Consider the following 15,210-nt stretch of genomic DNA (forward strand, 5'->3'; position numbering starts at 1 on the left):
AAATACGTCGTTCTGAAAACAACGAATCATAGTAGTTCATCCTTTATTCCTGTAATAGGACTCGGTTTGATCAAGTGTCAGCCCTTTAGTTTCTGGCACGAAGAAGTAAATAAATACACAACCTAAATATGTAATTCATTTAAATTATTAATATATTATTAATGAATTTTCTATTCATTTAATAAACTCACCAATTAACGAACATATACCAAAAGCGAGTATTGTGTTAGCGAAGCCGATGTCATCTCTTAAGTAAGGGTACGATTTGATAGCGAAGAAAATGAAAATATTTAGACAGCATAGAGAAATTCCTCCCATCAGTCCTCTCACCTTAATGATAAGGAATTTTATATTATTAAACTTAATACAGAACAAAACTGATGTCAAAACAGAACGCGTATATTCAATCATAGGTTTTTGACCTATATAGAGTTATTAAACGCAGCCTATTATTTCTTCATAAAGTTACGTGCATTTATGTGGTTAAAATTAATTACTTGTGATCGCATAATTTTTATTAACAAATTTTAATAACATATTTTTTTTACAAATTTCCGTTACCGCTCTTAAGTTATATTTAGTCTCACCTGCAGAGGATATAATTCGTACATAATTAAAATCGGCAAATTGTAATGTCCGAGAGTCGCAAACAGAATGTAACCCGCGTAACACAGCAGTGGAAGCGGTGTCGGTGCCTTTAAATTATTTATTAGCAATGTCACAGCTAAACACATTACACCGACGCCTGCACCTTAAAAATTAGCACTAAAATATAAAATTAACACATAATAAATGCTTAACATATAAAAAGAACTACCATAGCATTGAATTAACTAGCGTTATAAGCTAGGAATTAATTGTTTCATTTATTTTATTGTTTTTCTCAGTCGCTCAGAAAGAGGTCAGTGAAACAATCACATACGAAAGACTTTTCTTGTCGACAACTCACTTCGAATTTACGCCAATTGTTACATTTTTATATTGACTTTATATAGACTTGTGTGTAAAGAACATAACGGTTATTTGTTTATAAATTATTAAAATTTTTGCATATCTATCTATTTCTGTTTTTTCTTTTATATTGGAGAATAATCACATAAACTTTGTCAGTCTGCAATTTTATATGTGGTACAATTAAGTTGTTTTCTATGGTCTATAATTCTTATCTGAGCTAATTGTTATGGGCCTAAAGATTTAGAAATCAATCAAAGTCTATCTCATAATTCCTGTTTCTTAATATTCCTATCGTATTATTTCTTTCCTTCTTAAATCCTTATAGTCTCTAGGACACAATATTCTAAAGATTATCTTAGTTGACAGGAGCTACTAAGCATCAACTACTACCTGTTAATTAGTTTATATATAAGATAAATATCTGGTTTAACAAGATTACCCGATACCAGGGCCATTGGTCGTCTTCTAATTCTGAATATAAGCACTGCTGTAACCACCCCTCCTATTAACCTAGTAATTCCGAGTACAACGTTACCAGAATTAGCATCGATGGACGAATTTGATTTCTAAAATTTATGAAATATTAATGCAAAGCAGAAACATATATTTTAAACACATGTCTATAAAAGGTACCCGTATTATATCCACCGTCCACATAGCTATAATCGTGACTCCAGAACATTGTGTGATAACTAAATAAATCAATATCATCCAAAATGATTTGCATGTTGACTTCATAAACACTATCAACATTTGCTCTTTGAAAGACAATCTGTAATTTTACCTTGTGTTATACCAAACTGCACCATCACAAAAACCATTTTGTTAACTCACCAAATACCTGTGAAGATCATTCTGTCTCTTATATTCTATAAGATAAACCATTTCTTTCTCGATGTCATGGCTTTTCGATCTAAATTTCTTGAGTGAATCTCTCGCGTCATCAGTACACTCTCTTTGCAATAGAAAATACGGAGTCTCCGGGAGACCGAAATTAAAGAAAAACAAAAATAATGCGTACGCACTACTGATGAAACACAACGTAGTCCAGTTATATCTGGCTCCCAAACCTGCCTGTAATGTTAGAAAAATAAATGAATATATACATAAATAATAATAATAATTCCAACACATTCCCAATTATTATCGTTGTATAATAAATCAATAATAATATATTTTCTTTAATTAGTATAAAATAAAGTAATGAACTCTCGAAGCATGTAGTCTATAACAAAACAATTTGTTCTCGTTAGTAAAGCATCTCAAACTGGCTCTAATACTGATAATTAGTTAGTATCAACATATTGTATACCTAAATATACTAAAACCTGTACAGTTATCCCAATAGATATCGCAATGTTCGGAAATGTTGCGACCACACCACGCATATTTGGTAGAGATATTTCGGTCATGAAAACCCTGGGAGCACTGGTTACCATACCGATCCCAAAGCCAGTTAATATTCTGCCTATATATGTCAAAGCTTCCAAAATAAAAATCATCTAATATAGACTTCAGGAACAGCGGAATATTACCAATGATGATATCTCTCGCTGAACCCGAATATCCAGTATATAACCAACCGAGACAAACGGGCAGTTGACTGAAGGACAGCATTATTCGACGGCCCAACTTATCCATCAAATAGCCGGAAAAAACGCAGCCAATCGGCGAAATCAATGTTAGCACGCTGGCTGGGAATCAATAAAAGAAATTTTAAAAACATCGTTTTAAAAGTACTAAATTATTGTTTTACTTTTAAATCGATTTTAAGGATATAAGAAGTAAAAAGATATTGAAAATTGACCAACAGTAATGTGACTTCACAAACATAGTACAAACCTATCCAAGACGCATCAGCTACAGAGACTTTTATGCGAGATTCTGGACGAAGCAACTGAGGCACAGCGACAGCAGAAAATCCAAAAGCCAATCCAATTGCAATAAACGACAGATTCACCCACACGCCATAACCTAACTGAATCAATGATGTTTTTGTCCAAAATCCGGGGTGATTGGTTACAATATTTTCACTATCAGACATCTCTGAAATGGTTATTCAGACAAGCAATGGTTCATGTTTTGTTATTTTGTACAACTACACGGAGCTTCTTTTGACATTCTATTGATATATGACGATGTCACTATCAATTAGTCTTTTAATTTTTAATGTGTTGTCTTGATTACTGTGAATTGAACACTTTTGAAGATCTTCACTTACTTTCACATAAAAACTAAGACTTATTTATAACATAGAAAATGTATTTTTAATTATTATTTATTTAATGTTAAAACCGAACATTAATTGATTGATTATTGATTATTTTCTTGAAATTTTCGCTGGTTCTTCGTATTTGGATATATGAAAGGTTTTGTGTATTTGTTGTTGACGAATTCAGCTGTGAAGACTGGTAGTTTGTTTTTTATTGAACGCATCTTTATATTATTTTCGAAGGCTTTTAATATCTGAAGTAATGCGCTGCGCGATACTGATGAGAACTCTATGCCGTCGCTGTATTGTATAACTGAAACAATACTATATTTTAGTACTTAGAGTTATTTATATTAGAGTATATTTTAAACTGAACCATTCCGTTTTAATCCTTCGTGAAAAAAACACAGTACTTTCATAGACAAAAAGGTCATATTGATTATGTTATGACGTAAACAACTTTTAAAATTTGTATGAAAGATTACTAATCAAGTCTTTCAAAATCACTTAGCCATCCATGCATACATACTTAAAAACGGTTAATAAAGGAAATTCGAAGTTAGTTAAAAAAGTCCTTTGTCCATTTTATTACCTTTTCTCTTGTTTCCGCGGAACGCGTTAATGAGATGAATTGAAACAATAAGGAAGTGTAGCAAAACAATGTGCCGCATGTTACCGCTATTGATTAGAACGTCTAGAGTTCACTGTTCAACTAGTGTTTTGTCATTCGTTTTCATTTCACTGGAAGCTTGTTCGATTGTATTGGCAAAGGTCATTTTAACGCTTATCTTGAATTAATTACGAATTCTTTTCGGAAGTAGATAATTTTATTTTTGTTTTTGAATTGTGGTAAGTTTTTAAGATGTAATTAATGCCATTTTAATGTAATACAGTATATTTCGTAACTCACACAACAACACAGAAAAAGGATAAAGGTTTAAAGAGAGACTATACAAGAAGCAAGATTAACAAAGGCAGTCTTATTACTTATAGGCAAATTAATCGAGTAAACTAACGGTTAGAAAAATAACACTAAACTAAAAGAAAAAGAATCAGTCCTTTATATTTCTACATATCCATTATACTGGTACGCCAGTGGCGGGCACACCATAGACACAAATAAGCATTGCATACCCTACCCATTTAACAATTAAACCTATATTATTAATTCTTACTTACATACTTTTAGTCATACATTACGGAATACAAATGTTTACAGACATTTAAAATGACATTTATTCACGATTTGTTAAAAGTGCCATCTATAAAGTATATGCAACGAAACATTTTCCATCGGCCGCTGCTGACTGCTAGCGCCGCTATGCAGCCAGAGCGGCGCTAGGCACGACTACTCTCTGCTTATTTTCCATACAAATGATCTCAAAGACGATCTACAAATCCCGTGTTGTATGCAGCAAATGTTTTCATTTGTGTGTGTAAAACCTACGCTTGTGTTTTATTCGAGAAGCACTACCTCCTTTTTTTCGTTTAAAATGTCATAGAAAGTGCGTTAACTGTCAAATGAAACGGGACTCTCTGATTGGTCGATAAACTGTTCATATATTTTTTCGCCATTTTGTTATTATTAAATATTGTCATTTGTGTTACGTGACGGTGTCATAGTGATAGTTAAATTAGATATTAAAAGAGTTACGGTGTAATCGCAGGCCGCTCTAAGCTTCTAAGTAAACTTGTTCATTCTACACGGGTCTGACTCAGCAGTTCCGTGTGAACAGACTTTTTAGTTTTATATTTCTTTTTCGAATATTTTAGAATATTGTGTCACTATTTGTTCACCCTTCGTACAATATAGTCGAACCAATTAATTGTAATTTAGATTTAAAATTAAATTAAGTCATTTAAATTTTGGTTTCATTGCATCCACCGACCGTCGAAATCATAATTGGCGCAGTCGGTAGGATACTCGCGGATAGTTCGTGATAATATCCAACTTCGATACCGTGTTCGCGAGCTACCCGGGTGGCTAAGCACCGTTTTCGAGTATCCGAAACCTATTCGGTTCGAACGGTTCGGGGGAGATCTGAAAATCGATTCCGCAATTGATACCAAAATTCAGATATGCTGTAAGTACTTTGAATCTATCTCAGTCCTTACTTTCCTAGTTCATATCCTTAATTTAGTAAGACTATAACTATTTTATTAATTAATTACTCACATATACCCTATTAGGGTTCAGTAAAAAATTAATTAATTTCTTTTATAGACATAGTTAATCAATTTTATTTTTTTCTCTAATCTTTATTTAATAAAATCGATTTATTTCATAAAGAATATAGTTTTGAATAAACTTACATTTTCACCTGACTTTCAAATCAATTAGTGTGATTTTTATTATATTTTATGTTCGTTTCTTTCGATTGTTTAAACTTACTTTTTGAATTTTAATTGTGTATTATTTTAAATTGTGTGTGTCATTTTAAGCAACCAAGATTTTTCATCCACTCGAATATCGCAACTCTAGATTAAAGAATAGGTTAGATAAAAATAATAAGTTTAATATAATAGACGAAAATAGAGATTTAAACGTAAAAATGGCTGACATTGACAATATCTACAAATCACTAAGGTTGCTACCCGATTTCGACGGGAACACTCATGTTTTAACCCGTTTCATTAATTTATGCGATCAATTAGTATTGCAATATTTCCAACCGGGTCCTGGAAACGAGTTGTCTAATTTGGCTTTAATAAACGGAATCTTAAATAAAATTTCTGGACCCGCGGCTAGGCTAATTAATTCCAATGGAATTCCAGAAAACTGGCTAGGTATCAGGAGTGCGTTAGTGAACAATTTTGCAGATCACCGTGACGAGACCGCTCTTTATAGTGATCTTTCATTACAAACACAGGGTAATAGCACACCTCAGGAATTTTATGAGAGGTGCCAGAATTTATATAGTACCATTATGACATATATCTCTTTACATGAATCTGTCCCAACTACCATAGAAGCTAAACGAGATTTATATAAAAAGCTTACTCTTCAAGCATACTTGCGAGGTTTAAAAGACCCCTTAGGTTGTAGGATCCGCTGTATGCGACCGGAGTCTATTGAAAAGGCTCTTCAATTTGTTCAAGACGAACTTAATACTCTGTATTTACAACAAAGAAATGAAGGTGGTTCTAGGAAAGATCTTCATCAAACTCATTTGAAATCTAATGCAATCCATTTACCGCCTAACAATTTCGTACCATTTAGTATGCCCTTCAGGCACCAGAACATGCCTGGTCCATCAAGGTCATTCGCATCACCAAATAACCAAGGATGGCGTCCGAGCCAACCACAACAGATGCAACCACCCCGTGGCCCCTCTCGAACTCAACAAGTAATGCGCGCTCTGCCTCAGAATTATAATCCGCAAAGTAATCTTTTTAGATTGCCTAATAGTCCTCAGCAACCCCAACAACCATTTAAACCACGTCCGATGAGTGGTGTGAGTCACTTTATACCTAGGAATTTACCCCCTACAGGGCATGATTGGCGTAAATTTGGCAATCCACCTCCTAGTAATTATTTCAAAACCCGTGAGTTAAATTTCAATGAATTTGACGATGATTATTACTATAATGAGTATGAATATTATCCCGATTATGATCAGTATTACTATGATTATGATCAATATAATGAACATTATGAGCCATATTATACCTCCGAAGAACCCTCTGCAGTATATAACGTAGATGAACCCATTTCCACCTGTAAGGATAGTAAAGATGAAAATTTTCAGGAAGTCTTAAAACCAGAAAAGCCAAAATAGAGCTCAATTTCCACATACAGAGGCAATTAGGTTATATTCAAATTTCAGAACCTCCACTTAAATTGTTAATAGACACAGGCGCAAACCAGTCATTTATTAGTCCGGAATCCGTTGAAAAATACTTTAATCATATACCCCTTAATTATGAACCATTTGAGGTCACTAATGTGCACGCCACTAGTACAAATAATTATTCCATTACTTTACCATATTTCCCTGAATTTAAAGAGCAAGGCGACATGACACTATTCATATATAAATTCCATAATTACTTCGACGGACTTATAGGTTTAGATTTATTGAGTGCGTTTGATTGTAATATTGATCTTAAAAATAGAATTCTAAAAACCCGCAGTACACATATTCCTATACACATGTATGACTCTAAAAACGTTAATCTTTATGAAGAGATTGTCCCCGCTAATTCTTCTAAACTAGTTAGATTACCTATTAATACGCAGGATGGTGATGTAATAGTGGAAAATCAATGTATATGTAATTGTATAATTCCTGAATGTCTAACTAAGGTAGTTAATAACCGCGCTTGGGTAGAAATAACTAACCCTTCATCTAATGATATCGTATTTTCCATGGACCGACCTGTAGAAGCTTCGCTTTTTAATTTTGAATGTACTAATACTGAGATTTTATCAGACCGCATAAAAAAAGTTTTATCTCGTCTCCGAACAGATCATATGAACGCAGAAGAACGTGCTAACCTGATTAATCTTTGTGCCAGCTACGCGGACGTGTTTTATCTTGAGGGTGAACCTTTAACCTTCACCAACAAAATAAAACATAAAATAAAAACTACTGATGAAATCCCCGTACATACTAAAAGCTATAGATATCCGCATGTTCATAGACAGGAAGTTAGAGATCAAATCAAAAAAATGCTCGAGCAGAATATTATCCGACCATCGGAGTCTGCTTGGAGCTCTCCTATATGGATAGTACCGAAAAAGGCTGATGCATCCAATAAAATCAAATGGCGTCTCGTCGTTGATTTTCGAAAAGTAAACGAGAAAACAGTTGATGATAAGTACCCAATTCCGAATATAACAGATGTATTAGATAAACTTGGAAAATGTCAATACTTCACAACCCTGGATTTAGCTAGTGGTTTCTATCAAGTAGAGATGGACCCCGCGGATGTTGAGAAAACCGCATTCAATGTTGAGAATGGTCATTACGAATTTTTGAGAATGCCAATGGGTTTAAAAAACTCTCCATCCACATTCCAACGTGTGATGGACAATGTCCTTAAAGATCTTCAAAATCAGGTTTGCCTCGTTTACCTAGATGACATAATAGTCTTTAGTACATCATTGCAAGAGCACGTAATTAACCTTGAGAAGGTATTTAAAAAATTGAGAGAGTCTAATTTTAAAATCCAGATGGATAAATCTGAGTTTTTGAAATTGGAAACTGAATTTTTAGGTCATATAATAGGTAGAGATGGTGTAAAACCAAATCCTAACAAAATCCAGGCTATTCAAAATTATCCCCTTCCTAAAACTACAACCGAAATCAAACGTTTTCTCGGATTACTAGGCTATTACAGAAAATTCATACCTAACTTTGCACGTGTGACTAAACCTCTAACTAATTGTCTTAAAAAGGGAAACAAAATAACATTAGATCAAAATTACAAAAATTGTTTCGAGCACTGTAAAACTCTTCTAACAAATGATCCGATCCTACAATATCCTGATTTTAGTAAAGACTTTATACTGACAACAGATGCGTCTAACGTAGCCATAGGTGCCGTTCTATCTCAGGGTAACATAGGATCAGATAAACCCATAGCATATGCATCCCGTACACTTAATGACAGTGAGACTAACTATAGTACTATTGAAAAGGAGCTTTTAGCTATAGTTTGGGCTACAAAGTATTTTAGACCTTATTTATTTGGGCGGAAGTTTAAAATCATTACTGATCATAGGCCTTTACAGTGGGTTATGAACTTGAAAGAACCCAATTCTCGATTAACCAGATGGCGTCTCAAACTTAGCGAATACGATTTTTCAGTTACATACAAACAAGGAAAATATAATACCAATGCAGATGCCCTCTCCCGTATTGAACTTAATAATGAGGAACTTTCATCTATTATTGTAAATCCATCTACTTCAGATGACTCTAGAACATTAACAGCCCCAGATGTTGATGAAAATTCATCAACTGCTACGGCTCATACTAGTGCTGAAAATCCCATACTCGAAATACCTATATCCGATTACCCATTAAATAAGTTCACAAAACAAATAGTTTTCAATATAGTTGGAGATATCAAGGGTAGAACAAGTGTAACAAAACCTTTCGATGCTTATACTAGAATTAACTTACAGGTTTCACAATCAAATTTAGAAGAAGATGTTGTGAATGCAATAAAAGAGCATGTCCTTCCAAAAATTAACACTGGCTTACTCATAAATCCAGCTTTGGCTATGTACCAAATAATACCTATTATTCAAAATAACTTCAAAAATTCTGCTATGCGGTTATTTGTAGTAAAAAGGGAAGTAGAAAATGTAAGAGAGTATCTCCAGCAACAAGACATCATTCATAAATACCACAATGGGAAAACTAATCATCGAGGCATCAATGAATGCTACCTTTCTCTCTCTCATAGATATTTTTGGCCTAAGATGAAGGAGCATATATCAAAATTTATAAACGAATGCATTATATGTGGTCAAGCAAAATATGACCGCAACCCTATCCGGCAGCAATTTCAAGTTTTAACACCTGCCACAAGGCCATTTGAATTAGTACATTTAGATCTCTTGACTATACAGAGTGAAAAATTCTTAACTATTGTAGATGCATTTTCAAAATTTGGTCAGGCTTATCATTTGAGAGATGGAACTGCAGTTAGCGTCTTACAGGGTTTACTTAACTTCTGCACTAACCATGGCGTACCGATTACTATTGTTACAGATAATGGAACTGAATTTACTAATCAGCTTATGGCAGAATTTGTTAAATTTCATAAAATTCACCATCATAGGGTTGCTCCACATACACCGAATGAAAATGGAATTGTGGAAAGATTCCATTCTACTATACTAGAACATTTACGTATTCTTAAATTGAGTCAAAAATCAGATTCAGTAATTAATATTATGCCTTACGCGATTTTAGCTTATAACAGTAGTATTCATAGTTTTACTAAGTGTAAACCTCTAGATCTTGTTACAGGACATTTCGATCCTCGTGATCCTTTTAATATAGACATTTCCGCACACTTGTTACAACAATACATGATTGATCATAAAGCTAAAATGACTATAGTATATAACACGGTTCACGAGATAGGTATCAACGAACAGACTAATATAATGGCAGGACATAATAAGGATCGTGAGCCTGAAGTTACCTATTCACCTGACCAACCCGTTTTCATTAAAAACCCAGTTGCCTCGCGTCAAAAGTTGGCTCCGCGTTACACACGTGACGAGGTGACAGCTAATCTCCCAATTCACATTTACACTAAACGAAAACAAGGCCTTATTTCCAAGTCTAGATTAAAAAGAGTACCTAAAAGTGCACAATTGTTGCAGGAAACTCCTGGTACTTCATCTCTTCCTCATACCAGCCCTAACGCAAGAGATAAAACTTGAGAGTTTGGGAAATGGACCCGGAATTTTACCATTCAAACTAGGTTTAGCTAAGATTATATCTCACTATCATTCTTTCATACAACACATAGACCTTCATGAGATACGCAGTACAATCGAATCTGTGAAAAACCAGCTAGATAGTTTTAGCCCTCAATTACATAATAGAACCAACTCATTATATCAACCTCACATGAATTACTTGGAAAATAAGCTTTATAATGTTTTAAATCAATTAAAGTCTTTTGAGACAGATCGTGCAAAGAGAGGCCTCATAGATGGACTCGGGTCAGTGATTAAAAGTATAACGGGAAATCTCGATTGTACGGACGCTCAGAATTATGATGAAGCTATAAAATCCCTTCAGGACAGTGAAAACAAATTAGTTACTGAATTCAATAGTCATGTCAGTCTCTCTAAAGAATGGTCCTCACAGTATTCAAAAATTATAAGTAATATAATAGAAAATCAGAGTCATTTGCAAACCCTTATTAATGAAATAAGTGAAAGCATTATTACGAGTGATAACGACTTAATTAAGTATGCACATTTAGCTCAGATACTTTTAATTATAACTGATAATGTAGATTCCGTTACCCATGAGCTATATAAACTTCAAAACGTACTAGGTTTTATTAAACTGTCCACCGTGCATCATGCGGTCTTGAATTTAGAAACTATGAATTCAATGATAAGTAATGTTAGTAACCTATATGGCAGTCAGAAGGTGTTAGATTTAGATATTAGGGATTACTTTGATATAATTAAGATAGGTTCTTATTACGTAGGAAATAAAATAGTTATAGTTTATAAAATCCCCATAGTTTTGCCTTATACTTATGACATGTATAAACTATCTATTATACCTAACCTTAATCAAGAAATCCTTATTCCACCGTTCCCTTACCTAACCTTGTATGAGAAAGATTACATGTATATAGAGGCAGAATGCCCTAAGTCCAGTAAGTGGTAGCTTTGCGAGGATAATCGCCATCTTCAAAGCCAGGAATCCAATGATTGTATCCAGCATCTCATCTTAACTCAGCAACGTGGTTCGTCGTGCAACCCTATCACCGTATCATTGAAGAAAGCAGCTTTTGAGAAACTCGACGATCTACACTACAGCATCAGTTTCCCAGCTCCGACTAAAACTCATTTATCCTGTGGACAAGATTCGTATCGCACACTACACGGCAGCTATCTCGTTACAATTCCTCAAGCATGTTATATTGAAACACCGCAGTTTACATTAACGAACGCCAATAACCGGCTAAAAGGACAAGCGGTGAGAATAATGGACCTGCCCAGCTACAACGTCACTCCAGCCTCAGCATCTAAAATTAAACTGAACTCTATCGATCTGAAGCGTCTTCATGAAATAAACACCAAGGTCGGCTTACAACCTTTGCTGACCCTAGACCAGAACCCAAATTATACACTGTATCACACCACTATCCCTCTCTACGTGGTACTGATGAGTGTAGGCACACTAGCCGCCGCTCTATTATATCGCAAGTATTTCTACCAGCGGACATTACATTCCGGAGACAACCCTGAAGACAACCAGATGGAATTGCAAGCAGTTTACACCATCCCAACACCAACCAGAAGGGTCGATCTCAATCAACCCCCAGCTCAATTCACAACTAACGTTGCTCATACTCGCTGATCTTCAGGAGGGAGGTGTTACGTGACGGTGTCATAGTGATAGTTAAATTAGATATTAAAAGAGTTACGGTGTAATCGCAGGCCGCTCTAAGCTTCTAAGTAAACTTGTTCATTCTACACGGGTCTGACTCAGCAGTTCCGTGTGAACAGACTTTTTAGTTTTATATTTCTTTTTCGAATATTTTAGAATATTGTGTCACTATTTGTTCACCCTTCGTACAATATAGTCGAACCAATTAATTGTAATTTAGATTTAAAATTAAATTAAGTCATTTAAATTTTGGTTTCATTGCATCCACCGACCGTCGAAATCATAATTTTTGTCTTTCTATTTTGTAAGCGCAAGTGAATAAGTTTTAAGTAGCTAATTAGTAAATTAATTTATTAACGAATTATGGAAAATTATAGCTGTGAGCTCTGTGCTGGCGACGTGTGTTTATCGAAATTAATTACGAGTAGATTTTCCATATTGTCGGTTGATAATAAAATTAAGGTAATTACAAAGGGGAGGTGTGTGACCAGTTGAGAGTGAACTAAATGAAAGGTAAAGTTATTCGTTTAAATAAAAAGTATTATGATAGCTTTAAGCTAGCTAGCAGGTTGTGGACACGTCTCAAATAAGTTATTTGTCTGTTGTTTTTAAATAATAATAATAATAATAATAATAATAATAAGAATGTTTGGATCTCCACTGGATATTCCGATTTAAATAACTTTTATAAAGAGGCGATAAACAAATAGTAATCGTTTTAAGGTACTCTCGTGGCTCAGAGGTAGTTGAGAGATTCATAAAATATATAGAGGTGCGTTCTGATCGGCCTAGTTTAACTTTATGTGCGAATATTATCAATGTTTAAATGAAACTTATATTTTCGGATTACTTCGCATATTTTATTATGTTTAAAAACTACATACTCCCGACGTTTCGGTTACTTTGCAGCCACCGTAATAACGGTAAACATCTCGTTTGCCCGGTAAAATAATAAATTACGCGTAGTGATCCGAAAATATAAGTTTCATTTAAATGAATACCCGCGAAAGATCTCATTATTATCAATGTTTTAGAGGAGGAAATAATCATGCAAATTGGTATTTTTTTTTTCAAACATATTCTGCTAACCCTACCCCGAATCTCTGTGCACGCCACTGTGGTACACTTATCACAAGTTGCATTGTCGCAATACATTTAGAGAGTTAATAATATTTAATGCATAAAACGCACATTATAGTGTTAAAGTAGGTTCTTAAAGGTGAAACGAGAGGCACTTCGTATGTATTGTGATGATCCAAACTTATAGTAAACGTAGAGGACAGAAAAGAATTATTAGTCTGGACGCGTGTAGTAGACTGACAATGAGGTATTTAGTAATCTGCCAATGAAGTTATTCCGAATTCAGTATACCGTTTACTGAGATAAAAGAAAAGAGAACGCGTAACAGACTGTCTCTATATACAACTATATATACTATATACAGACTGTCTCTATATATCTTATATACAGTCTGTCAATATTATTAGAAGAATGGCTAATCCAGCAAGTCTTAACGGCGTTTGCCCAATGTTAAGTAAATAACAACCTTTGCCGTAATGACAGGACAAAAACAAGATAGGAGTTGCTTAAGAATATTCTTAAAAATAGAAGTAAACAATTCATGACATAATTTTAAATAATTCTGAAGAGAATAAGTAGAATGGATAACAGGTGACAATCACCTGGTCATAACTATCTGCTTAAAAAGATGCTCTGGTCACTCACATTGTAAATAAAATTATATTGAAATAATCACTATAAAGATATGGACACATATAAACCAATTAATTTCATTAACGAGAATAATCATATATCTATTGACACTATCAAGTATCAGCGCTAACTTTATTTGTTGAAATAGATATTTAGAATGAGCCTCTTACCATCACGTTATGTGAATAACTTGTGAGAAAACTACTGAATCGGGACTTAGTACCCCACTTAGAAATTTTTTGTTCTGGGCTGTTTTGATTAAAGATTTTCTTGGCTCTTAATTTTATTACCACGAGTTTCGATTTACCAGTTAACCAATTTGCCAGTTAATGTATATTTTTACAGGTCTAATTGCAGCATGGCTTTTATTTAGTCGACTAAATAAGTCACGGAACAACTCATTAGCTTTGGATAGTATAAATGACTTATGTAAATTCCTTTAATAATTCTCAACAAAAACGGGATTACCGGGTTTCAATTGAGGAGAATAAATATTGTAAAATATTTAAAGAAAGGCCATCGTACGAAACCGAATAATGGCAATGGTGACTATGTGGAAATATATATATATCTTTATATATATATAAGAAAGTTGTGTTAGTTACCCTATTAATAACTCAAGATCGGCTGTACTGGTTTAGATGAAACTTGGTGGAGAGATAGCTTAGGACAAGGGAAAGGACATAGGATACTTTTTATCCGATTAAGAAAGAAAACAAACATAAGTTGAACTTCTTATCTATTGTTTTCGCCAGGTTAAATATCCATTTCTAATACTGAAACTAAAGCAGACGAAGTCGCGGGCAAAAAACTAGTATATATATATTTCTATATAGAAGATAGCGTAATGAGGTCAAAATGATTCAGTAAACGTGTCTTATATTATAATCCCGTATAATTGCTGATTCTATTATCAATAGAATTTTATTAAATTTATAAGAATCCTTTTAAAATGTGACCTGTGACAGAGTGGCAACGGCAAAAGTCGCCAGATGTTAAGTACATAAGTTCGTAAAATACTTATTATCTATTATTATACGTCCAGAAGCACACGCGGTGTATGGAGTTACTAATTGACATACATACATCTTATATCTGTCCACAAATTTGCACATCAATATAAATAATAAAATGTACCTTATTGAGTCATTAAAAATAATCACAGTACTAAGCCCGGTCTGACGTCCCACTTTCTTTTTATATTATTATTCTACATACTAATCAAAC

The 15,210-nt window shown here is 33.9% G+C and overlaps 2 protein-coding genes across 7 annotated transcripts; one reads left to right on the top strand and one right to left on the bottom strand.

The window, feature by feature from the left end:
- Positions 1–12: 12 nt before the first annotated feature.
- On the bottom strand, positions 13–13,497 carry LOC133319035 (facilitated trehalose transporter Tret1-2 homolog). Of its 6 annotated transcripts, none has more exons than XM_061521924.1 (8): positions 13,360–13,497; positions 2,797–3,479; positions 2,283–2,648; positions 1,796–2,028; positions 1,588–1,726; positions 1,394–1,520; positions 588–751; positions 13–330 (listed from the first exon to the last, which is right to left on the bottom strand). In XM_061521924.1, exons 3-8 carry the CDS (start codon positions 2,454–2,456, stop codon positions 175–177), a joined length of 993 nt encoding a protein of 330 aa, XP_061377908.1. In that variant the 5' UTR covers positions 2,457–2,648; positions 2,797–3,479; positions 13,360–13,497; the 3' UTR covers positions 13–174. The 6 variants fall into 6 exon arrangements, with proteins under 6 accessions (XP_061377908.1, XP_061377907.1, XP_061377911.1 ...); XM_061521923.1 differs by having other exon boundaries at positions 13,365–13,496; XM_061521927.1 differs by lacking the exon at positions 13,360–13,497 and adding an exon at positions 3,759–4,216 and having other exon boundaries at positions 2,538–2,648.
- On the top strand, positions 4,846–12,517 carry LOC133319034 (uncharacterized). The gene is made up of 2 exons (XM_061521921.1): positions 4,846–5,250; positions 10,515–12,517. Exons 1-2 carry the CDS (start codon positions 5,246–5,248, stop codon positions 11,542–11,544), a joined length of 1,035 nt encoding a protein of 344 aa, XP_061377905.1. The 5' UTR covers positions 4,846–5,245; the 3' UTR covers positions 11,545–12,517.
- Positions 13,498–15,210: the final 1,713 nt, after the last annotated feature.

Source organism: Danaus plexippus, chromosome 11 (assembly GCF_018135715.1).
Source record: "Danaus plexippus chromosome 11, MEX_DaPlex, whole genome shotgun sequence".
NCBI classification, from domain to species: domain Eukaryota; kingdom Metazoa; phylum Arthropoda; class Insecta; order Lepidoptera; family Nymphalidae; genus Danaus; species Danaus plexippus.

Coding starts and splice junctions, on each gene's coding strand:
- LOC133319035 (XM_061521924.1), bottom strand. CDS start 2,456: ATGATTTTTATTTTGGAAGCTTTGACATATATAGGCAGAATATTAACT. Junction 1,521..1,587: donor GGACGGTGGATATAATACGG/GTACCTTTTATA, acceptor CATAAATTTTAG/AAATCAAATTCGTCCATCGA. Junction 752..1,393: donor ACCAATGGCCCTGGTATCGG/GTAATCTTGTTA, acceptor CTAATTTTTAAG/GTGCAGGCGTCGGTGTAATG.